The 26,960-nt window shown below is 36.1% G+C and overlaps 1 protein-coding gene across 2 annotated transcripts in view; it reads right to left on the bottom strand.

Annotated features, from left to right (window-relative positions):
- Positions 1-26,960, bottom strand: part of LOC126974701 (DENN domain-containing protein 2A-like) — a 65,114-nt gene that overhangs the window by 21,627 nt on the left and 16,527 nt on the right. The window contains exon 2 of one of the 2 annotated variants that reach the window (XM_050822278.1): positions 19,506-19,805. In XM_050822278.1, the coding sequence (XP_050678235.1) occupies positions 19,506-19,805 (300 nt within the window). Of the gene's footprint in view, positions 1-13,186; positions 13,320-19,505; positions 19,806-26,960 lie in introns of those variants that run through there. The other variant, XM_050822279.1, reaches the window with a different exon arrangement.

The following is a 26,960-nucleotide window of genomic DNA, read 5'->3' as shown; positions in this document are numbered from 1 at the left end:
AAATGGTAGGTATAGGTTACCATTGGTTATTTTCAGTTTATAATTAATGAATTTATTTGTGTCAAATAAAATTAAATTTTCATTGTTGTGGAATGTCGCATTATACAAAGTTGTATTTAATTTAAATATTTTTCTATTTTGCTCCTGCAAATCCGAGGAGTATGGAAATGTACACATCATCACTTTAGATTTTGTGTTATTGGAAATATTAATTAATTTTCTATATTTTTAATTAGGTCCTTATTTCTAATATTATGAGAGTTATTACCAAACATTATACCTATGATCGTTTTTTCTTTTAGATTTATTTTTGGTATGGAATTTATGAGGTTATTGAAAGTTATATTGGGTTTACATATATTTATCAACTCACAATTCTTTGCAACTGCATTATTTAATAAAGGTCCAACCCCTTCGCCAATTTTGTCTGAAAATAATATAAACCTATTTGATGCACTTGTATCCATACTTTGACTAGTTTTTAATGGGGATACACTTAGGTCTTGATAATTTTCTAATGAATGTTTATTAGTTGTGCTGGAGCAGTGGCACATATTATTATTATTGTTTATAAGGGATTCAAAGCGTTCAATGTTTTCATTGCCTAATTCAATTAAGCAATCAGCCTGCTTAATATGTTCTGATATTTGCTCCTGCGCTGAATTATATTTTTGAGTAATGTTTTGCAACATTGTTTCTAGAGAAGATATTTTATTATTTAATATATCTGTATCAATTTTATGTATTACATGGGACTCTGTTAATTCTTTATTATATTTATGTAATTTTTTTTTGCAACTCTTGGTTTTTTGACCTAATTTTACAAAATTTTTGGCCTAGGAATTGGTTATTAAGGAGTTTGCTACTTTTTGCTATAAACCTTTTGATTTTTAAATATTTCTTTATCTTTTTATGAGAATTTGTTGTAATATAATTCTTATTATTAGCGTAGCTTTCATTTGTTAAATCTACAGTTACCATGCTTTGCACAGGATGCTTGCTAGATTATGGGTACCACAACGGCGCCTATTTCTGCCGTGAAGCAGTAATGTATATGCATTACTGTGTTTCGGTCTGAAGCGCGCCGTAGCTAGTACTGGGCAAATGAAACTTAACATCTTATGTCTCAAGGTGACGAGCGCAGTTGTAGTGCCTTTAGGCAGGGCGTATCAATTACCATCAGCTGAACGTCCTGCTCGTCTCGTCCCTTACTGTCATAAAAAAAGAGAAAAGAATGGCTGTGCTGCCGCTAGCTTCCATAAAGAACTAACACTTAAGTTTAGTGTTAAGTGATGGGATTTAAACTCAATTAATTTAGCATTGCTTGCATTGAAAACTTACATTCCCGGCGAAATTGATTCCACTATTTCCAAGATTTCAAACAAGAGCCGAACAGACGAACAAAACAGTACACAGTATCCTCTATCATCTAAACGGTCGTACACCTCTCTTAGGGGTTTGGGCGGCAATGACCACTAACTTAATTGTGTTGTTTTATGAAACCACAATGCGAATGAAACATTTTTTTTTCACAAAATAACACTTAATAGTTAAAATATAGAACGAATTATAATAAAATTTTTTTCCTTTTCCAAACCTTTGGCATAGCAAAATCGATAAGTATACAATATAAAACAAGTCGTCTGTGTAACTTACCATTTATACTTATCGATTTTGCTATGCCAAAGGTTTGGAAAAGTAAAAGATTTTTCAGACGTACATGAAGAAATACGGGCTCAAACATGAAAGTTTCATTGCAGGCACTCCCCACTAAACAATATAATTAACAAAAATTGTGTGATAGATATTAAATTATTAACTGTCCTAAAAGAGGAAGTGGACATTGACATTGAAAAAAGCCCAAGGAAATAGAGAAAATTTAAAAAGATAAATTGATTATTAATACGCAAACGAATCTTATTAATAATTATATATCTTTAGGCCATTTTACGGAAATACTACTTTAATTAAGCTGCAGTTAAACCCGTGATGTAAAGACGAGGAAAAAATCATTTTCCGTCCATAGTCATTCGTTATCTAAACTATCTAGAATGTGAATGATCAGGAGAATAGAAATTGACAGATCACTTATAATATCAATAACCAACAGGGTGTAGTAAAACCCTTGGTGTGACGACGAGGAAAAAAAATTACTCGTAGTCATACTGGTGTGACCACGAGTCGGGAATGTTATCTATCGCACTGACTAATACCATAATATATATGTGTTATAGCACGCTTGATTACTAACACAGCTGTTTGTAATTAATGTTTACATGAAACACACACACAAACATTCCTACATTCATAATCTTTATTCAATTAGGCTTAAAGTAAGCGCTTTTGCCCTCACTATAAATAATTATTTTAAATTACTGAATCTAATCGATGTTAGTAAAAATAGAGCTCGTGAGAAAAACATACAAAAAACTCAACGGTCAACTACTCTTTTCAGAGTATTTAACAATGGCTGTAATATACATAAAAATTAGTTTGTAAGGTGCTGCATCCAATATATGAGTCGTGTTCAAATAATATCAATTATATCATAAAAAAGTAGTAAAGAATAAACTGTATTATTGTAAGTTATCGTTGGCATCAAAACAGAATGTAATTTTATTCATTTACGCAAAATATGACACAATTGTGAATTCTATTCAAAAATATAGAAGATGTAGCATAAAAAATATATATTATTATTGAGCGAAGCGAAGCGAAGCTGAGTGGAGCTCCCACTGAGTGACTCCAATTGATTTCTGTGTTAGATTCTTTTTTGGCCATTTCTGGACCGATTTTAATAATTTTTGAACTCATAGCAAGCTTTCGAAATTTTCTAGGTAATTGTCGACAGACAGAATTTTTAATTTCGACTTGATTCGATTATTATAATTAAAAACACACATGATTTACAAATTATTCTAAATTAGCACGCGCTATTTATATTTAATTAAAAATTGAGCCGATTGATCAAATCACAATAAGTTTTAATTGTAACCCTGCTTGTTGGTGTTTTGTTTATGTACACAGACTTAGTTTACCTCGCTTCGCCCAAATGTACGCCGCGGCTGCAGCGAAGCGGTACGACGAGCGACTGCGGCATCCTAGTAATTACATATCCTGACTGATAGCAGAGTCTAAGCCGCTGGGAATAATACAACATGAAATATCAAATTCGTAAACGTATTACGTCAGGTTAGAGAGCACTGAGAAAGGTTATTTCAAAAAAAAGGCACAAAATGGGTTGAACCACTAGTGCTGTAGCTGTGTTCGTGATTTTCAAAGTAAGAAGCACAATTATTCATATTCCTACTCTATTGTTTAAAATATATTTATACCAAAGCGTTCTTATAAGTTAATAATACACTTAGAGGGCGAATAGATACCTAGTTTGAAATTTCATATGGGCTGAAAGTTGTTAAAGAAAAGGGCGTAGTGATGAGTAGTCCAGTCAAGCTTGAAAATGTATACAATTTTATTTTTTAATTAATAGTACCTATTCCGTCTAGATTTAGTCCGGTTCGAATTGCATGCAAACATTTGTGTGAAATATTTACTACACATTTAACAAAAGACGGATCTTACAGGATTTAAAATCAACATAAATAAACCGCACCAAAAATCACAAATAAATCACCTGCATATATTCCGGACGGCATTATGTAAGAACTACACCGTACTAAGTTAAATAAACTTCCAATAAGTAGGTACACTAAGCAAACTTCACTAGCACTCGGCACAACAGATCTATGACGAATAATAAAGAAACATTATTGCTTCTTGTTCCGATAACTTATGATTTATATTGGACGGTTTATGCAGTAGCGTGATAAACGTGTCAATCACGCTTTGATGTTGCCGCCGATTTTGACAATATGCCATTTCCATTAAATGAAGATATCGCAATAATTTTCGTCTAGATAAGGGCCAAGTGTCTAAGGAATAAAACTTAGAAGTCTTAATTATTAAAATATATCCAATTGTTTTCCATGATGCGCGCGCTTAAATGAAAACCCCTATCATTTTATTTGTATTGATATATATTACTTGGTTGTTATTTTTTTGTTTGAGTGGAAAAGAGTCATAGGACATTATATATAAATATTGCGTTGATAGAAGACTTAAATATTTATTGAGTGTTCCTTAAACTTGACAAACATAATGATAATTAACAATAATTTAGTTTTATAAAAGTATAAGCAATTATTAATTCATAAGCGAAAATTTATTTTGGTTATTTTCATTAAATAACTTAAAAATAATGTACTTAATATTTTATTAAGAAAAGAAGTAACGAGACCAGAAAAACATTTACCATGTGGTTACTGATACATCTGTCCAGTACTACTGTAATAAAGTAATGCCGCATCGGATTCCTGAAAACGCAATAATTGGGAGGGGTACTACAATTCCACACGTTACCCAAAGAGATTAAATATTAACTCTAGGCAGTAATTTCAATAGCTACGGTGAATTCTAAATGGAAACGTTGTTTCGTGAATTTTATAAAAACAAAATTGCAACTGCAAGTTAACTACACAAAAAAAAATTAAATTAATCATTCCAGCACTTAGACCGTACGCCCGCGCTGCCAACAGGTAGCGGTTGTGTGTTTTGTAATACTGCTTTTGTTTTGTTATCTTACTATTTTCCTGTTTATTGTTATTTGTATTTCGTTTATTTTATTTAGTTTTTTTTGTTTCTCATAATTTAATTTTAATAAGTTAGTAATTGAAACTCGAGCAGGCTGTATCTGTGATGTCACCCATGTAAGGCTTCCATTGAAAACCAGCGCTGCAGCTTGCTGCAGCACGATGCTGAGTGAGAGAACCGTATTTGATCACATACAATAAATATTGTTGTTTTTATTTTAGATTTAGTGTTGTTTTATTATATACATTTTTTGTCAATTTTATTTTATTTTTTGTAAAGTGTGTGATCAAATAAAATAATTTCTTTCTTTCTCTCTTTTCCCTAATTCAAAGGATATTGTTATTTATGTTACACATATTGCCAAACGCGCACCTATACTATTTGTTTATGAATTATAGTTCCTTGCGCCACTTTTGCATAAGCACGTCTATAAACGAGGCTAGGTCACTAAATAACATTGTACAATAACAATTATGATAATACTTTAGTTATGCTCAGTATCGCAAACATTTTATCGATAAACATTTTTTATTTTTGTTGTAAAATCTATAATTTTTCTTATACACTTTCAAATCTAATGTAAAAATTTCTCATCCGTAAGCAAAATATTTCATTGACCTCCCTTTGCATACCGCTTCAGTAGTTGTTTCGATTTTACCACCCTATTCTTTTTTTAATTATCAGTTAAGAAATGACCAGTACGTCTCTTATAGGCTGCAAGTCCTAAGTCATCTTTTAAAATATGCGACATGGTTCTAGATGCTATCTTCATCTTTCGAGATAAAATCTTTTGCTCCACTTGATTATTGTAATTTTTGGGGTCGGTGTCAGCCAAGATAAGTTTGTAACTACATACTTCGTTATAGGTGAGATATGCTTGAGTAGTGAGGAGACGAGAGGCGAGAGCGGGTCGCGGCGAAGGACACTGATTCCAAAAATAACAATAATCGTAACTAGAATTAGATTTATTACTTAGATTGTATCAAAATACGCAATTAATTTATACTTTTTCGTGCATATTATATCTATTGTTTTGGAATAGTGTTTTTGAAGTCGGCTGTTTTTAGTTAAATTTTTTTTTAAGAAACATAATATATTTTGCTTACAAGCTTGGAGGCTAGCACAAAGCTATAATTATATGCCAAATAAAACATTGAGCAGCTGAACGGTATATCTACAGAATAAATATATCTCTATAAGATAACTAAACAACGCGGAAGAGAGATATATCATAATAATTGACATATTTATTATCTTTCAATAATATTCTACTCCGCTACATCAAAGGAGGCGTCATCTAATTGATAAGTGACTCAAATTAGCCTATTCTGAGAATATGTAGCCCGCGACGACAATCTCATAGATTTAATTTACGCGACAATATGATCATCAAATCGAATTGAATTCACAGTTAGGATTTACTTCTAAAATACAAGTTGTACGCCAGTAGAAGTTCCGTTTAAAACTGTCCAGCCGGAAAGACAGACTAATAATTAAAGAATTGGTTCCATTACTGGGATAATGAATAAACCGGCTTGGTTTTTATCATTTCTTGTTATACCCGCAGTAGTAATACACGTCCTGTCAAAATTTCAGCAAACTATTGAGATATAGGTAGCCTACTTACACTACCTTAAAATAAACAAAACCTAAATTATAATATATACAACTTAAAAACAATATCAATTTTATAAATATTACACTAATATTATTAATCATAACACTCATCATCACTTTACAATGAGACGAATCAGATATCACGTAGTCTTCTTCATCAGACGGTTCAATATTACGTGCTATCTGATGTGTTGGTATTGAAGGAGGGACAATCAAATTTAGAACTTCTACTGGAATTTCTAAGTCTTCCTTCTCGGCGCTTTTCTCAGTGAGTTTATTACATAATCTGATGTTATCAAGAGCATATAGAACAAGTCTGTATTCGTGGACTTACGTGACTGTTTTCTGGTGAGGTGCTCGCGGTTACTACGACAGTCTTTGTTTCGAGCCTCTTGAGATTCTTCCGAGAGCAGCCCAATTGGAACTATAGAAGTTTTTATAACTTCAGTACTTTACTAGGATTTTAAGTACCTACAGTAACAGGCATGTAATACTATGAATACAGACTCAGATAAAGATATATCGTTTCTAAATATTGAAGTAGTTTATTATATTAACATTCTAGCATGTAATCCACCAACTCAATTCCGGATTCATAAATATTGCCGTTTGTGTTCCCATAACCAGGTTTTGGTTTCTCTACAATAAGTACTATTTTGATTTATAAAGTTTTGCTTGATTTCCTCTGAACTGAACTGTATAAAATCACTCTGATACTTTCCCTAACACGCCAAAAGAAGGATAACTTCAAAAGAATAATATCATGATTTTAATATTTCTGATAAGAGAGAGATAGCCATCATAAAATATGACGTCACATTTTACTTTTGCCAAAGTTTGCTCTGATCAAATTTTTGTTTGCGCATAGGAACAAGAAAACCCTTACTGCAAGAGTTAAATGCCTGTATCTTAATATTTATTTATTTGATTATAATTCTATTTGTATTGTCAATCATTATTTTTATCATAGCTTACAATAGAATTATAAAATTAAAAGAGTGAAATAAATACCCAATTAAGGAGAATTCTGAAAAAACATCGATAACTCGTCACGTCCAACACTAGATGACGTACAGTTGATAAAATAATTCACAATATGAAGCAACTGACCAGACATTTGGACGCCAAATGTTATAGTGTCTTTTATCTAAATTGCACTAATTATTTGACCTGGAGTCGTATTCAATGCGATAACTTAAAACTCGACTGGAATAATCCCAATTAATAAGGACAGTAGTTGCGTTGCATATTTTTTACCCAATTTCCTGGACACAAAAAGGATAGTATATGTTCGAAAACATCAAAAGTCCGTTAGTACCCGAAGTATTTCAGCGGTATTAAGAGTTATTAGTAGTAGTAGTAGTTACGTGTGCCATATATTTTTTTTTATTTGTGATAATGTTAATCACTAAAGCGCTAAAAAAACTTTGTGTAAAGCAAGTTCTAGATCACATTTTCTTCAGTCGATAGAATGTATTATATTTTGTTTCTGCTTTTGTAATTTTAATAATATTGACTAAAAAACTGTCCGTTGATGTATTCAACCCCGTCCCATCCCATACCGCCCCGTACCATCCCGTACCACCCTGTACCATCCCGTACCAAGGTGTATCAAATTGAAACATTGCTCTTTAGATTCTGCTTTCATTATATTAAATCCTACAGAAATTATTTTTGTTAGATTGTGCAATTATTTTACGAAAATTAATATAAACTAAAGAGTAAAAACCCGGCAAGTAGGTATTTTATTCGATAATACCAATGACGTTCTATACATATATGGATATATCATTCGCAGTCTGATAACGGAACGGCAAAAGTGTGCTTAAAGACAATGTAAGCACACTTTTCTCCTTTGTCGTGTGTCAATCAACAAGCCTAATTAGTGTGCTATAAAAGTGCTTAAATAATACATTAACGTCTCAAATAAAGATGGTGTGACTTATCATCGGTAAGGTTATGTTATTTATATGCAAAAAGGTAATTTAATAAAACGAATATTTTTTCAATTTTTTTTAAAATATTTTTTTTTTTTTTTTTTTAATTTGCTATACATACCGTATAGCAAATTTATTGATAAATTTACGAATAAATCAATATCGCGCCAACCGATTTCTATGATTCTTTTTTTATTGGAAAGGATATACTTCAAAGATAGTTTGGTGAGAGTAGTTGGTTAGGTTCTGATTACGGAATCCATGGCAAAGTAACGGAACTCTTCAATTAAGCGCTTACGTTCATTGCTGCATTGAAAAATTTAGTACATCTGCACATATTAAGACAAGTTGTTAGTTAGTTCACTAAAAATAAAAAAATAATAAATAAATTAACGAAAAAACAACCAACTACAAAAACACTATTCCAAAACAATAGATATAATATGCACTAAAAAGTATAAAAATAATTGCGTATTTTTATACAATCTAATTAATTAATCATATTCTAGTTACGATTATTGTAATTTTTGGAGTCAGTGTGATCCAAGATAGGCTTGTAACTACATACATAGTTATAGGTGAGATGTGCTTGAGTCGTGAGGAGGTGCGAGGCGAGAGCGGGTCGCGGCGGAAGGACACCGATTCCAAAAATTACAATAATCGTAACTAGAATTAGATTGTATAAAAATACGCAATTATTTTTATACTTTTTAGTGCATATTATATCTATTGTTTTGGAATAGTGTTTTTGAAGTCGGCTGTTTTTTTGTTAAAACTTTTTGGTGCCACTTTTGGTAATTTTTTATTAATATATAAAAGCAGTTAAAAATATAAAAATACAAGACTGTTAGCAGACATCAAAATGAGTAATAGAAAAAGAATAATACAGTATTTCTTAAATAATTCTGGTTCCCCCTGAACTAGGTTCGTTTTGTATCAGTCTTTGCTAATTGAAAATCTATAACTGCAGTATATTCGGAGTACTGCATGTAACTTATTGTAATTTGCAAATATTTACCTCACTGTAATTACCTGGTGGTTCTACACGCAGGCACAGTAATGACCGAACTGATTAAGCTCATTTATACAACTTAGTAACGCAAATTGTACTAAGTAAGACACAACCTTTTCCCTAACCTCTGACACAATTTTCCTAGAAACCTAGCAGATACAACCTCAAGAGCGCATCTTACTTATAAGAATTTAGTATTTTCATTTCTTCTCCAAGGTCCTGAGTTCTTCAGTGTTAGCCGAAGAAATTATTACGATCTCATGACTGCAAATCAACATTAATACGATGACTTTTTGACTGTGTATTACACCGTGCGATCAAAGATGTCGCGGCTCGCGCTTTGTTATTGAGTTCCACCGGCTAGGCTGCTAAAAGTTGTGCGCGACCGTCTCACGGGGAGACAGACGGTGGCGGGGGGTGTTGCGGGGAAGGGCAACACGTAGACTGCAGTAACCCGCGTCACGTAAGTCGTAACCCGCTGCTACTTTAGTAACCCGCTGCTACTTTAGTAACCCGCTGCTACTTTAGTAACCCGCTGCTATTTTAGTAACCCGCTGCTACTTTAGTAAACCGCTGCTACTTTAGGAACCCGCTGCTACTTTAGTAACCCGCTGCTACTTTAGTAACCCGCTGCTACTTTAGGAACCCGCTGCTACTTTAGTAACCCGCTGCTACTTTAGTAACCTGCTGCTACTTTAGTAACCCGCTGCTACTTTAGTGGTTACTACTTTAGTAACCCGCTGCTACTTTTGTAACCCGCTGCTGCTTTAGTACCCCGCTGCTACTTTAGTACCCCGCTGCTACTTTAGTATCCCGCTGCTACTTTAGTAACCCGCTGCTACTTTAGTACCCCGCTGCTACTTTAGTACCCCTTTTGAGCCACCGTCTGTCCCCCGTGGGACGGTCGCGCCGGAAGTTGTCAGATAGCTTTGTGAAGTGGCGTAAGTTGTTACCAGGTTATATGTCACATATGTTTTTTTGTATTATTACTGAGAAAAACAAACTGGCATTCCAATCACGCCGAAGATTCTCTTTTATCTAATCTATACTATTATTATTATGTGGGCTGTCTGTAAACATATCTTATTTGTGACTAATATTTGACTCACTGACACCAATTCTGTGATTTTTGCGCGCACAGCGCAAATTGGCACAGCGACACTTGATGTGAAAAAACGTCCAGAAACCTTATAACGAATTTTAACATTATTTACTTATTTACATCGGCTTTACCACAGTATAAATATATATATCAGCTAAAGCAGTATGTGAACTATGTATAAACGTTAGATATAACGCACTCACACATAAGCAGGTTTAATGCATGTCTCAGAGCTCGCGCGGCTAAAAGCACTACGAGGTTCGCTTATTACACTAATGTCACTGTCCAAATCGGGTTCTAAATTCAAAATACCTGCACCCGTATGCGTGCGTAGTTTTGAACTTTTGTACGTAGTTTCCATACTGCTTTAGCTGATATTCCAACTGCTATATTATTGTTTTTTGTTCATTTAAACAATGAATGTAACAAGACTCAGAAAGCAGTTGACTAAATTCATACTTCAAAATAAGAGGGTCATATTCCTTTGATGTTGACCAATATTAAAACGTCTCATTATTATTAAGCAATTGAAAAAAAATAAGCTCTGCTTAATTTATAGTTCTTTAGTGTATATTGTCTACCTTTACGCCTGGACGCGCCCTAACAATTAGAGATTGAAAGGTCAACACCATGGATATATGGGGCTCGGTGACGTCAACGCTACTAATAACATCGACTTCTGACTCATATCCACTAATGGCATGGCATTGCGTCCCATGCTTATTAGGTACAACGTTAATAGCCTCAACACATGGTCGGATTTGGTCCGACCCAACCATCGTGCGGTACCGACCATATTCGATGGTATGTCACATCGTCCTTCGTACAATTCTGTTATTATTAACTTATTTATATTAACGATGAAGCTGTAAATATTGATGTAAGAGTGGCAATGAGTTTCTTGCCTCTTCATCTTATTAATGCTCAATATTTAAGTACACCCCTATTGCCCAGTGGCTATTGGCCCTGCCTACTGAGCTAGAGGACCCGGACTCGAATGCCGGTAGGTGCAAACATTTATATGATGAATATGAATGTTTGTTTCCGAGACATGCATTTTCATAAATATTTATGTATGTATATCATATTAAATATATTGATGTATTGCAACACATAGCACAAGCTATGCCTTTTGGGGCTAGGTAATGGGGTATTTATATTTATATAATTTATATTTTCCCAAGTGATTTCCTTGACCTACACGAGTAAAGTGATAGCAAACCATATACTACTATATACTATATAGTATGTCGCATTGACATTGATCGCAATGACATCAAAAAGAATTCTAAAGGAATCAATTTTGAGAAAATAAATGCCTTTTATGCCTTTTTATTATCCATCGAATATTGTACGCTACCAGACCGCGTTCTATGTTTCAGCCGGACCAAATCCGATCTAGTGTTTAGGCTATTAGTGCCCCGCTCATCTTCGTAGAGTCGCCGCAGCCCACGTGTATTTTGAGTAGAAGATGAAACGGACTGACCGGATTATAACTATGATTTGGGGATTAAGATAACACTTAAATCCTAGGATCTATTGCACCCCCTACTTGCGCTAGCAAGCCTGCCCTCAACTCTCTATGTCTAAAAATGAGACGAGGAAAAATTGAGGCTACAAACTAGAAAACGTGTGCCCATACTGTGCCGAAGTTTAAATTATATCCTCAAGAACTATTACTTTTAAGAGGCGTAGGAACCTCAGAGGGTGAAGCTACTTTAAGACACCCCAGACTAAATCTGGCAATGGCTTCGCATTCCGGACAGATGTGTTTGGGGTCTTCAGCGGCTTAAGGCATTTAATTTCAAAATTGATTCCTTTAGAATTCTTTTTGATATACATATAGATACTCCTACCGCTTCGGAAACAAATGGCGCTCTGAGACAGAAGACGCGGCGAAATAAACTCTCCCAGATTTCTTTTTTTGCGCTCTTTTTAATAAAAATATATAATATTGTACTGTCATTGCTATTGCTATAAAACAATCATAATCTAGTCGAGTAGTAGGATTTAAGATAGAGCCATTTTTTAATACAAATTTAATTTATTTATAGATAATGCCTGGACAGTGGCTTCGGCTTTGCAGCAGAATCTGCACAAGTTTGATTCCCTGAGGCCCATTCTGGCGGTACCGGATACCAGACATTCGGCAAGCTACGTGCCGTATATCCGGCTACCTCTACCGCTTTACAAAAACTACTGCTGAATGAATGAAGAACCCCTTTTCAGTAGCTCAATGACCTTATCGCGGAATGAAACAATAGGCCGACCTTTCCCAACATTTACCCAAGTATTATTCTCTCTATAAATTTGTGCAGACAATCTATAAGCCGGTATGATCTTCGAAACTCGAAAAATCGAGTTCTCCGCTCGATTCCCAAGTCCTTTTCCTATTTAGTCCGTATGGAGTGATTGAAGAAACTGTAAATTAGATCTTTTTTATTTTTTTAACTCGTGTAAGGCTTTGATTGATTGACGATTGAATATTTTTGTTGCTTCACTTTACATAAATTGTAATTGAAATTATTTGTAAAACGACGAATCAATGAGTTTCATGGCACTTCTTCTCATTAAATCTCAACCTTTTCCGAACTGGTGGTAAAGTAAATGAAAATTTTTGACATTCGTGTCACTTCCTTGACTTTCATGAGTAGAGTGATTCTTATTTGATTTATGACGGATAGGTTATCGGACGGTTGGGTTACCGGTAACCATTGGATAAGCGTTATCGGTGAGAAACTCACTCAAAAAAAAATTATTATATCTACATAACATTCTCTTCTCGGTACTTTAGTACAATATATCTCCTTCAAAACCCATGCACAATATAATATATTAATTGCTATATTCATCTATCAGAAATCCTACCTTTATTAAATTTAAGAATAGATTTAAAGTATGCAAAATCCACAAGTCACAATCATTGTTCACTGCAATATAATCACACAACACTAATTAAGAATAAAAATAACATAGAAACACTGCAGTTATTTCAACAATGCTTTGCCGACTACTGACTCAATGTTCTGAGTTCTGCGGTTTGGGACCTTGGTATCGTAAAGCTGGACTTACATGTTGCCGAGATAACGAATAAACCCATGATTAAAACGCGAAAGATTTTTGACAAGTAAAAATTTATGTTAATCTACACGAGAATGCTTGAAAGGTCATGTTAGAGACAATATTATATGGCAAATAAAACGTCCTACTATAAAGCCTTAAAATAAGTGGAATCATATTTTTTTTTTGGTTTTATTACATTTAAAACATCTTAAAATTACTTCCAATGTTATACTAACCTCCAAACCGAAGACTTGGATAACCAAAAAACTGGTTGAAAAAAAGTTAATATAAATAAATATAAGCTGTGTACCGTAATAACTCTATATACGAGAAACGAAAATTATGGAAACCCTATTTATGGTATTATATGCAAATACAGAGGAGTACAGAAGGAGTAATATTCGCCATCGTTAATATATAGATATAATGTGCACTAAAAAGTTTAAAAATAATTGCGTATTTTTATACAATGTAATTAATTAATCTAATTCTAGTAACGATTATTGTAATTTTTGGAGTCGGTGTCATCCAAGATAGGTTTGTTACTACAGACATAGTTATAGGTGAGATGTGCTTGAGTGCGAGGAGGCGAGAGGTGAAAGCGGGTCGCGGCGGAAGGACACCGATTCCAAAAATAACAATAATCGTAATTAGAATTAGACTTATTAATTAGATTGTATAAAAATACGCAATTATTTTAAACTTTTTAGTGCACATTATATCTGTTTTGGAATAGTGTACTTGAAGTCGGTTGTATTTTTGTGAAAAAAAAAATTTTTGGGGAGGTTTGAGGTGTATCTGTGAGGTGGCACTGGTGACAGCAAAATATGCAACAAAACTATTGAATTGTGTTGCGAGAGAGCATAGGCGGTGGTAATCACTAACCAACAAGAAGACAGCGTTTGGCCTACCATTCCACAAAACAAAACTTTTCAAATTTATCTAGGCCATGACCATGTGACCCCACCTTAACGTTCGTGATTTTTCCGTTAGCTCTATGACTAAGACATCATTGTGTACAATCGCAAAGTGTAACGTGATGCTATCACGCTAATCTGAAATATCTAGGGTTGTTTACCGTACACCCGTAGTAACTAGTACCCGTAGTAATTTATATCAGAAAATGGGGGTAGCTTGATGGTGGGTATCACCCCTGGACTACAATGTTAAATATAAAGTAAACATTATGTAATAAATGTGCATCAGTTTTGGCTCATTGTATGTTGTAATATTTAGGATATTATTTTGCTTCTTATGTGTGTTTTAAATTTTTCTATATATTTTTTATTAGTTAACAACTTTACATGTATTTGCCAGTGGGAGGCTAGATAATCTAGCCGGCTTCCTGTGCAAAGGACCACAACATCGCCTATTTCTGCCGTGAAGCAGTAATGTGTACACATTACTGTGTTTCGGTCTGAAGGGCGGCGTAGCTAGTGAAATTACTGGGCAAATGAGACTTGACATGTTAATATGTCTCAAGGTGACGAGCGCAATTGTAGTGCCGCTCAGAATTTTTGGATTTATCAAGAATCCTGAGCCGTACTACATTTCAACTTAGAGTAGTTTAAGTTATCACTTCTGTCAGGCGTCCCGAGATGAACACGATTCTTTTTGTTAATTTCATCATCATCATCATTTCAGCCGGAAGACGTTCACTACTGGATAAAGGCCTCCTCCAGAAATCGCCATGACGAGGCAAAGTTTTCCGGCGATCTTGATCAGATCGTCGGTCCATTTTGTGGGGGTACTACCAACACTGCGTCTTCCGGTACGTGGTCACCATTCGAGAACTTTACTGCACCAGCGGCCATATGCCCGAACTATGTGCTCTGTCCACTACCACTTCAGATTCGCAATTATTCGCAAATCAATTTTGTATACACAAATAAAATTTGAAAAACAAAATTTTATGAACGATGCGGGACTCGAACCCACGACCTCTGGCGTTCCGTGCCGATGCTCTAACCAACTGAGCTAACCGTTCGGGTGACGTATCGTCATAAAATCTTGTATGCTTTGTTCAAATCTCAGGTTGTGGCTTCATCTACAGGATCTACTTTACAGTTGATAACCTGCTCAACCCCAATATTTGCATTTTAGGAAATCGACTTGAAATGTCGCTCTTGTAATAGTTCTTTAATTTGCCGTTCATGGGTTCGAGTCCCGCATCGTTCATAAAATTTTGTTTTTCAAATTTTATTTGTGTATTAATCCTAGAAGTGAGGGTTATCACTTTAAAAACAAAACAAATTTAATTTTGTATACTTAATACCAGAAGTGAGTGATATCACTTAAAAATAACAAACTGGTTTTGCAAGGAGCTTACCCGAATGTTCATTGGCCTCCTCTTCTATACAAAAAAATAAATAAATACGTCTGCGTATGCTTTAATTACTGTCATTAAAATATGCAAACTTCAAGTAAGTTAATTTAAAGCTTATCACACTGTGTTTCCTCTTAATTTCAAACAATGCTTGTCTTTCATACCGTTACGAAAAGTATCGCCATGCCATCTACAATGCCGACAACCGATTTTAACAACCAGTGTGTCAGTTTTAAGAGCTGTTTTCCTAAACACTATTTTAATGAACAGTTGAGCAATGGCAACAACGACACGTCCTGTGCTCAAGTGACACCGTTTGCGCTTTCAATATCCCTAAGTGTGGCTAATTGACACGTTCTTACATTGTTTTTAAGTGACAAAAAACGCTCGCAAAGCTCCCTGTGAACTGAAACGGAGGGAGAGGATCTGAGTGGATATGTACCAATATTAAGAGTACACATTACTTGGTCATTTTTGGAATCTTTCTATTACACAAATTATTTGAAAACAAAATTGATGATCGATGCGGGACTCGAACCCGTGGCCTCTCGCGTTCCGTGCGAGCGCTCTTCCACTGAGCCAACAGTTCGAGTGACGTATCGTTGATAAATCCTGTAAGTCTTGTTCAACTCTCAGGCTGCGGCTTCTTTGTTTAGATTTAAAAGAGCGACATCTCAACTCAATTGTGGTCATTATCGGAGTCTGATTCAGATGAAGACCTTTTATTGTATGCCCTTACGGTACAAACAACATGGTAACTACGATTATAAGATATTATGTTATAATAGGTAATACCCGCGACTCCGTTCGCGTGGATTTATGTTTTGTTAACTATGCCACACGAACTACACGATTCCGTGATAAATGTACATGCTATGTTCACAGGACGCGTGCGTCTCACTCTGCAGACGCGCTCTAGTCTCGTTGTAGTCGAGTAGATGTGTTCGGGAGGCGTCCCGTTCAAACTGAGACTACTATCGCGTGGGACGCGGGACGGAAGTCGCTCGCGCCGATTGTGTCAGCTAACTTGTATGGACGTGTTCAAATTGATGCGAGTAGTCGCTCAAGTTGAAGCGAAACAAGAGCGGGAAGCCCGGCGGGATTGTTTGATCTCACAATGCAAGATGTTTCTCCACTGAAGAACCAAAAATGACACACGGGAAGTTGCGTCACTTTGAGAGGCTAAGCGAGCGAGCGAATTGCTATAAGATGCGTCCCGCGTTCCGCGCGTTATTCGCCTCAGTTTGAACAGAGCTACAGTCGCTTTGGTCCCGCAGGTCTGGCCGATGCTTTAAGGCGAAGAGTAAGCAGAAAACACGCAAACATGGTGTTTTTAGACAAGTTTTGTGGTGAAAGTATAGCATTTCGAGCTATGAACACTACTTAGTCCCGTTACACATACCCTTAAGTCTTATTTGTAGGTTGCTAATGCTTGCTGTTGGTTATAGTTAACACTGCCGAGCCTTTTGAACTACCACTTTTCTTTGAAGTTAAACAAGTTTTTGGCACTGCGTGACGCATTTTTTTGGTACTTCTCTCAGAAAAGTTATTCTTATAGCTTGTACTTTTTTGTGTAGGTTTATTTATTCAGATTAATAGTGAATAACGAGGATTGTAAGCATATAAATTGTTTTCCACCCAAGAATTTTGAAAATATTGGCTTTGTTACATAGATGGTGGGCCGGCAGCCGTGAACTCATATCGCTCAAGGTCGCTGGCATTTAGTGTCGCCTTAAACGTTAAGCAATTTGTTTTTTTTTTCTTGGTTCACAAGACTTACATCCATTATATACTATACTATGTATTACGTATAGTAAATTCAGCCGCTTAGGCTGAATTTGATTATATAAAAACTAACAACGAAGCTATCCCGCTCAAAGTCACGCGTGTAACTTATCTGCTGTACCTACATTTGGCTTGGCACCGACTTCAAAGCCTCATCATCATCAAAAGGTAGTATTTTATTAATATTAAAGATCTTAGGTTAAATCTTTATTAAGTTATTTTTTACTATTAAATTTTTGAAGTCGGTTTTTTTAACGAAGATTATTTTTTATTTATTTTAGTATCTGTAAGTAATAGATTGTTCTGTAATTTACAGTAAATTTTTTGTTGATTCGCAAATGAGACTTGACATCTTATGTCTCAAAGTGACAAGCGCAGTTGTCGTGCCACTCAGAATTTTTGGGTTTTTCAATACTCATAAAATAATCTTGAGTGGGCAGGGCGTATCGATTACCATCAGGTGAACGTCCTGCTCGTCTCGTCCCTTATTTTCATAAAAAAAAGATTACATCAGGTAAACTTTAAGATTTACTTGCTTTTTATTATCATATATTGAATAGTGTTTTTTTAAAGTAAGTATGGTTAGGCCTACGAAAGTTGCCTTGCGCATGAAACAATATACCTAGTCTATCCCAAGAAACGGGAACGGAACAAAGGAATCCACTCAAATGCTGTTCGAAACTCTATTTCACGTTCTTGTGAAACACTATCACACAAAATATAATATCTTGACGAAAGTTTGTTAGCGTTAATGACACTACCTGTCATAAGTGTAAGACCCTTCTTATCGGGACACGGGTTAATTCTTAATATAACAATATATAAACAATATATGAAACTCCTAACAAAGCCGTACACAAATTACTATAATTATATTATCATCCATGTAAGCAAAAATATTCATAAAACGAAAAGTACTGTGCTAAATTATGTCAAATTTTTATGGGACTAAATGGCAAACATTCTGCATCAAACAAAAGAAGAATCATGTAAATCGGATCATAAATATCAGCGTAATAGGTGTACATACATAAAACAAATATCCATCGAATTAAGATCCTCCTGATTTTTGAAGTCGGTTAAAAATGTAACGCCTATCTCTTTTTTAATGGCAAAGTGTTGCGAGTCCACATTATCTACGACTTTTACCTAAGTATTAATAATTTAAGGTAAATAATTAATCTTAGATAATTTATGCGTCTATGTTGCCAGGTTCCAGTTCCATGTTGATAATTTATGATTCCAGGACGACCCGACATGGGTACCTTTAAAAAAGCGCGTACAATTGGCCGGCAAAGCTCTTGTGATTCATCTGGTGTTGCAAGAGAATGCGGTCATTGTACTGACAAATAATAAATAAAGTGCACACATACACACACATACTCACACCTTGTTCCCGTCGGGGTAGGCAGAGACAACAGAATGCAACTTGCTTCTATCATTACAAACCTCACGCGTTCCTCTACATTCATTACTCTTTTAATACATGCTCGCCGGTTGCGGGTGCTTCGGACCTTTCCTTTTCTCAAAACGTCCCCAATTTGGTCGACGAATGTTCTACGAGGTCTCGCGGGACCGACTTATTCGCTTTACGTGTCTAAGCCATTTCAGCCGCAGTCACTCTCCTTTCAATATCTCCTTCACATCTTCTGTCTCTTGTAAACATAATATATATAAATAAAGCGAACTATGATTAATAACAAATTGACGGCGTCGTAGGTATTTAAAGATGATATTTACTTATTTTTGTTTAAAAAAAGTTTATTATTGATTTATTTTATTTACCAACCAAATCTACAAACAATTCAAAACTTTAATCATAATGCCGAAAATTGCCACTCCGGGTGGTATTTTAAATTTTTCAATAAATTGGTTGATACTTGAATACCTACTACTGGGTTCATCAGAAGAGGACCTTTCCGCTGATTCTGGGTTATCGTTACGCTCTGGGATACCCTGTATAAATATATTAGGTTATACTTGTACTATTATATGCTCTTTGGTAATACTTACATTCTCTCTGTCAACATCCAACTGGACTTGCCCAGTTTTCGGCAAACTGAGTCCCACCCTGTCCATCTTCTTCGATCGTTTCCTTTCGGTCGCAAACTTCTTCGCAACACTCTGCTTCGCAGACTGGAACTCCAGTGAAACGTTCTCCGTACTCTTCCAGACCTTCACCAGCGGCTTCTTCGAGAGCGCCGGCTTCTCCGGGACCAGCTCGAAGTTCGCGCGGAGCCTTTGAAATTCCGACTTTTCTTCGGGCGATGCTGTTCGAGACTCTTCGCAGGGTTCGTCGTATATCTTCTCTTCCTGAAATTAATAAAATAATTAAACACAATACACATGGCTCGGGTAGTGCTTTTAATTTTAAAATACACAGAAATGTACAAATTACGAAAAATTCTGATGTATATTTTCAAGGTGATGGTTATAAAGTTGCTGTTGATAGTAGTAATTAGTTGTTTGGAAAGAAGCACACATCTTACCAATACACAAGTCGAGTGACCATGTTTAGTGGAGAAGCATCTTATCCAGTTTTGCCAAAATATTAGAGTCCTTAGTTTACGACCACCTATACCACCACTTCATCCCGCATATCACTCAGACGCAACATCGTTTTTATAAGGAGCTTACAGCTTACTGGACCGCCCGTTACTTGATATAGACTTTATTTGTAGAGCTTTCAACGATCATGGTCAAGTTGACTCTATCTATACTGACCTGCAAAAGGCTTTTGATACAGTCAATGGTAGAATATTGGCCTGTTAGTTGAAGTCGTCTTCATGGTTGCCTCTAAAATTGGATAAAATCTTATATAAATCTAATAATCGTAGTCAAATAGGGGCTTTAAAGGGATTCTGCTCACGACGAGTCTATTGATGTTTATTGTATTATATACTAGCAGTTGCCCGCGACTTCGGCCGCGCATAATTTCTGATTTCCTAAGAGATTATTTCCCTGCTGGAAGGGCAATCAAACATATCGACAAAAGTCCAACGGTAGTAAAACCACACTTCATAGTTCATACCTAAAGAGCTCGCAATTTCCAATTTTATTTTGGAATAAAGAGCAGACACTTCTATTCTTTCCCAACTTCCCCGTAAACAAAATTTCAATTTACATATTGTTATAAGCCTCCACGTAGGTACAACTGGTCGCGAAAGAAACAATTTCTGAGATGTACTCGTATATCGGCTGATTTCAAAGTTTGATTCTGGCTTTATTAATATACTAAAATTATCGAGTAGCATAATTTCTTCAATAGTAATTGTTGCTATGTTTAAAATGCAATTGGTAATCCGATGGTATGGAAAAAAAGAATTGACAGCCCTATTTTTTTAAAACTTCCCTGTAAACAACATTTCTTGTTCTTTTTCCTTGTTGAAAAATCTGGTGAACTGTATACAGCCACTATAAAGTTTCTTGTAGGTATGTTCATCTCACGAGCTCAACTTTTTACGAACAGGTGGTAAATTCTATAATTTAAAAGAAATATTTGTAGTGACGATTCAAAAGCGCTTAGTTTAAGCCTAATTGAACAAGGTTTATTTGACTTTGATTTTGAAAAAATATTGATAAATTAAGTATTCGTTTACATAAATCAGAAGAAAAAATGAGATTTAAATTAATACATTTCTAAAAGATAATTTTTACTGTTGCATTTTTCAAGAAAGCTAAAAAACATGATAATTCAATAATGGCTCAGTTTTGCATGATGCATGACCCCTATCACCTCCTACCTATACGTCGGACTTACCAATAACCCTGTACATATCGTTTAAATAATAATCCCGTTAATGATAGCTAATACAGTAATGACCTTCCACTTGTACTCAACAAATCGGAACCATACTGAGCCGCACACAACTTTCGATCTCATTAGCAATACACGTCACGCATACGTTTGGAATTCTAATGACTTCGCTATTATTGGACACTACTAGTGAAAGTATACTGTACGAGAACTGTACGATATTTTCAAATAATATCAAGTTATTGTGCATACATCAACATAAATATAAGATACTTGCTTTTTATAAGTACTCGTTCACGAGCATAAAGTCGAGGAAGGCGATGGCTGGTGGCTGGGTGATCCTATTACCAGAAACTCAGAAACTAGAACTCTCGCTAATAAAATACTCGCTTCTACCAAAGAATATGTAATAGTACAAGTAATAATACCTTTATTTACTTATGGTGTGTGGATTGATGCATCTAATCTACCTACTTTTTCAGTTAAGTAATCACCGCCGCCCACATTCTCTTGCAAAATCAGAGGAATCACACAAGCGTTGCCGGCTCTTAAGAAAGGTGTAGGTACGCGCTTTTTTGAAGATACCCTTGTCAAATCGTCCCTTAAACACCGCATAAGGAAGCTCATAAAAATTTTACGTTTTGTTGAATTTTTAGGTTAGGTAATAATATAGTTAGTTGGCGAACATAGAAATTATACTTGATAAAATGAATTATCTATTGTTTATGTGAATACTGCAATGATAATTTACAATTGGCAATTAATTTCAATAACCGATAGATAATATCGTCACATAAATATAAAGCGTCAATCTTGAAGATAGCGAGGGCCATGGACGGTGGACAAAACATCTGATTATCATGTCACGGGTATGCGTACTACCCGCTTACATGATCTCTGGACCTACCGTCGATAACGTCACATCGCAGCCAAGCGAAACTCTCTAACGGCCGTTCCCAATATACTATATACTTCTTCTTCTTCGCGTGCCTCTCCGACAAGCGAAGGTTGGCGGTCAGCTTTGTAGTTTCAATTTTTTGTCCTTCTCGTGCCTAAGCACGTCCCTAAATATGCGACTTTCCTCATCTTGATGGTTTGCATGAGTTCGCATTTTTGATTGCGCGGCGAAGGACTTCCACATTTGTGACCTTGTGGGTCCAACTTATGGCCAAAAATACGTCTATATGCCCACATTTCAAAAGCTTCTATACGTTTCCTGAGGTCTTCTTTAATAGTCCACGCCTCACATCCGTATAGAAGTATGGGCCAGATGTAAGAGTGCAGTAAACGAGTGAAGGAAATCTTAATCTTATCTACAGATAGAGATAAATTATTACCTTCTACTGTCAGTAATTAGCTGTCAATAATCTGAAGCTGTCCCAATATACCCGATACTTCAAGCTTTACGTCGTCCCATTGACAGACAGCGTGTACGGATAAGGTGAGTTACCGTCGATAACTTTATTGGGACAGAAAAGTCAACAATAGTTACGATTTTTATCTCAAGTAATAGGTAGACTGAATATTGGGAACGGCCGTAAGAAAAAAGCGATTCACTCGATTTTATGAAACGTGCAGTCATTGATAGATTGACAGATGACGGCTATAATCTTGTAAAAATCGGAGATGGCCGAAATTACTACGTTTTAGGCAACTGTTTGCTTTCAAACTTAGCCGGATTATGCTTCGTCGCCATAATATTGTAATTATCACTGTACGTTTCATACATAACTATATACTTAATTTCAATTCTTACTGCAGTCTCGTCTCTTATTACGTATACGCATTTACATCCTCTTTGTCACATCGTAGCGTGGTTAAGGTGTGTAAAACATTAAATAATGTTAAATTTTATTAAAAAATTAATTTACATAACTTAGGATTTCCACAAAATTGTGTTATTTTCTTATAATTCAGTTTTTTTTATTCTGGTGTTACAAGAGAGGAGAGTATGGTCTACATACTATCAGGGGAATGGTATGTTTACTCGTTTCTTTCTAAGTTGTACTTCTTTAGGTGCGTTATGAAAAAAATATGAGAGTGAAATTGTAAGATGCGCGCGCATCACTATAAGACAAAATGAAGTTGAACAGGATGAAGTTGGTTCCTAAAAATATCTGACCTTGCGACATTTGTTAATCTTTTTTTTGTTTCTTCGTCCATTATTAGGATAGGCAAAGGGTTCAAGCCCGTACAGCCGTATTCGTTATTTAATAATTAATTGTCAAAGCCATCGTTGCAAGATTTTCACAATATTGTTCTTTCTACAAACTTAGAATAGCACGAGGAATAAATAATTTTAAGGAATTTTGCTAGGCCAAACATGTTATAACTTCTCGCGTGCATACATCAGTAAACTAAAGTATGTATTTATTCATGATAACACAAAACGTTATATACATAGTAAAATTAAGAAATTAAAAAATACGGCGTCACGAAAAGGACACCCACTCCAGCACTGATTTTCAGTACCTAGGTACCTACCAAGTCGACCTGTTGACAGCAGCAGTAGACAACACGGTTCCTTTTGTTATAAGCCTTAAAAGTGACCGTCTAAAAATGTTACAAAAAGAGAAGAAACTAAATAGATTGAATTGTAATGGGAATTTTAAAAGTTATTTTTTTTTATTATAATAAATAGGATATATTTTTAATATAGTACACACACTTTTTTTTTAAAAAACCGGCCAAATGTCAGTTGGATCATTTATAAAAATCACGTCCGTTGTATTGGTGCCATATTAAATATTTTTAGTATAATTTTTAATATTTGCTGTTATAGTGGCAACAGAAATACATCATCTGTGCAAAATTGTCTTACGATCACGGTTCATGAGATACAGCCTGTTGACAGACGGACGGACGGACGGACAGCGAAATCTTAGTAATAGGGTTGTGTTTTGACCGTAAGGCACCCTAAATAACAGTCTATATCGCGTAGTATCGTGTTATTACACAGATCATGTGAACATCGTACGTACAACATGACGTAACTTGGATTACGGATGCCATTGTTCACGGAGCACTTCCTTCCGTTTATGTCAACAATCTGAGATCAACTCGACAACATGTTTTTGTCTACGAGCTATTGCGTTACATAACAGTACATTGTATGGCAAGGGGAGAATCAGAGATATAAAAGAGAATAGATCAGCAATAACTCAACCGCTAAGCTTTCCCCTTAGGGTTATATTCCAACAGGACACCACTCGTGGCGCAACCAGTCGCCGCTACCAACTAATTATAATTTATATATTCAGCTTCCATTAATTTCACATCGCTTCTTAAATTTCAACATGCGAAAATACAATAATTATTATTATTTCACCAATATTATTAAATGAATTAACTACTTAAGTTCTGTTTTACCAATAATTCTATATTCTGATATAAAAACAGTACTTTTGATTAATATTTATAGAGAACCACATCCCGCAGGCAACAGATTCTCTCTTCAAAAATAAACATAGCGTTGAATTTAATTCTCTTTTGTGAAAATAAGTTAATTGGTATTGATGTCGTGGTCTTCTCTCGCCGCACCCGCATGGGCGCGGTGGGGGAATGCTGATCAGGACTTTTCGTCCCCTGCAGCAGGGATCACTCGCCGCCCGTTGAAACGGGCGGGGTGGGAGTCGTTGCTCTCTGCGGTCGTCTTCTTTAATTTATGGTATATTTATTGGGGGAGCGGATGCCCCCCTTTGTGGTCATCTTTTTGGCTGTGGCCAATGGAACAGGCGCTCCCTCAGCTCAGGTCTGGAAATTGTTGCCGGTTTGCGCGGGCCTTGACGATAAGCCCCGAAGAAGAGGGAGGGCGATCAGCCGAGCCGCGCGCAAACACGTCACTCTTCATCCTCGTCCCGCACGAGATCACGCGGGTAGCGGCAGCTGTCAGGTGGCCACGCGTGCCAGGGGGCCAGATCTCGCAGATGATGGAGATCGGACGAGTCGGCACGCGCGAACATGTTGACGGCGAGACGACGAGTGAAGTCGTCCAAGCCCTCGACTCTTAGGTCCCTCTGGATTGTTTGGTTCCTCACGTACCATGGTGCGCCCGTGATGCCGCGGAGGATCTTGTTCTGCACGGTTTGCAACCTTTTCCGGTTAGTTAGATTCACGAGCGCGTACCATGCAGGCGCGGCGTACGTGAGTCGGCTGCGTAGGTGGGTCTTGTACACCAAGACCTTCACCCTCAGAGGGAGGCTTGAGGAGAGCACTGGACGAAGTAAGGCCATCGCGAAGTTTGTCGACGCGATGGTCTTCGCGACGTGCTCGTTCATGTTGAGCCTGCAGTCGATGGTGACCCCGAGGTACTTTACCGTCGGGGACCACGAAATGTCCTGTCCGTTTAGCTGCAACCTATGCTGGCCAGTGAGCACACTCCCGGTCTCGAGCGCCTGGGTTTTGCCCACGTTCACCGATAGCCGCCACTTTTTGAGCCATTCTGGCAGGGTGTCCAGCTGGCGCTGCATCTTCACGGCGGCGTGCGTCAGGTTGAGTGACGATGTAATATACGCCGCGTTATCTGCATACAGCGCCAGAGTCACCGACGGTACGAGCGGGATGTCATTTGTGTATTTTGCGTACAGCAGGGGAGACAGACAGCTCCCCTTTTTTTTCATGAAACACTCTCAAACTATGGCAAAATGATTTTGGTATCAAATTTCATGTCAAAAACTCAAGTTCTTATTTTGTTTTTGAAAAAACTATCATAGATACTTATATTACACAAATTTCACTACTTTGTGGGCGTTGTGCACATGAATGTGAAGTAAAGTAAAAAAAAAATTTAGTTTTTCAAAAAAAAAAACATATTTTGGGTATAACTTTGAATTACTTTTTTAAGATATTTTTTCTGAGCGCTGGAGAGCTGTCCCGTGCGGGGTTCAAGGATTATCCATTCTTTCTGGGACACCCTGTATACCCTTTCAGGGTCTGAAATAATGAATTATGATTAGGTATTATCAATATATTAGATTTCACTTCACACTATACTAGATGTAAAACGATCGACTAACTTCACGGTGTCGGAAAACCATGTCGCAGTGCGCGCTTTGCATATAATTTCACTCTCATAATTGTTATCCAAACGTGCAATGAGATGTACTACGAAAATTAGACTTGCTTGATCAAATTCAAATATTTCTATTCAAAATAAATTATTATATCACTTACTGAAAGTCTAAAACTCGACTTACTCGAAAAAGTATTCCTCAGACCTGAGAAGAACGGGCGCAAGAAACTAAGCTGGCTGCATTTTAAATAGCCTGAGGGCGGTCGCTCTATTCCCAAACTGTGGTATAGTTAGAAAAGTCATTTATTTAATAGTAACGTTTACCACAGAACCGTTTTTAAATAATTCTCTTGAATATCGAATCGGGATCTTGTTGTAAAAGTTATATACATCGCCCCACAAAAGACCTACTAGCTCGACTTAGCAGAGTAGTAGGCATGTTAATTTTATGGTGTTAGAATTATGGTTATCACTTATGTGTCAATGTACATACATAACATTATCAAGGATATATCTACAAGCAACAGTCAAGATGTTTATTTCTTTAAATTTTGCTCTCAACGATTGTTCACACATGCTGAAATAGATACTTCACTAAAAATATCACCAGGAAGTATACAAAAGAGGGTGACGCGTCTAATTATAGTTCGCTATTCTTGATCGCGTTATTTTTAACTAGTCAACATTGTCTGACACCGAA

This window comes from Leptidea sinapis, chromosome 33 (genome assembly GCF_905404315.1).
Source record: "Leptidea sinapis chromosome 33, ilLepSina1.1, whole genome shotgun sequence".
Taxonomy (NCBI): domain Eukaryota; kingdom Metazoa; phylum Arthropoda; class Insecta; order Lepidoptera; family Pieridae; genus Leptidea; species Leptidea sinapis.
This window is presented reverse-complemented; position numbering and strand designations above follow the sequence as displayed.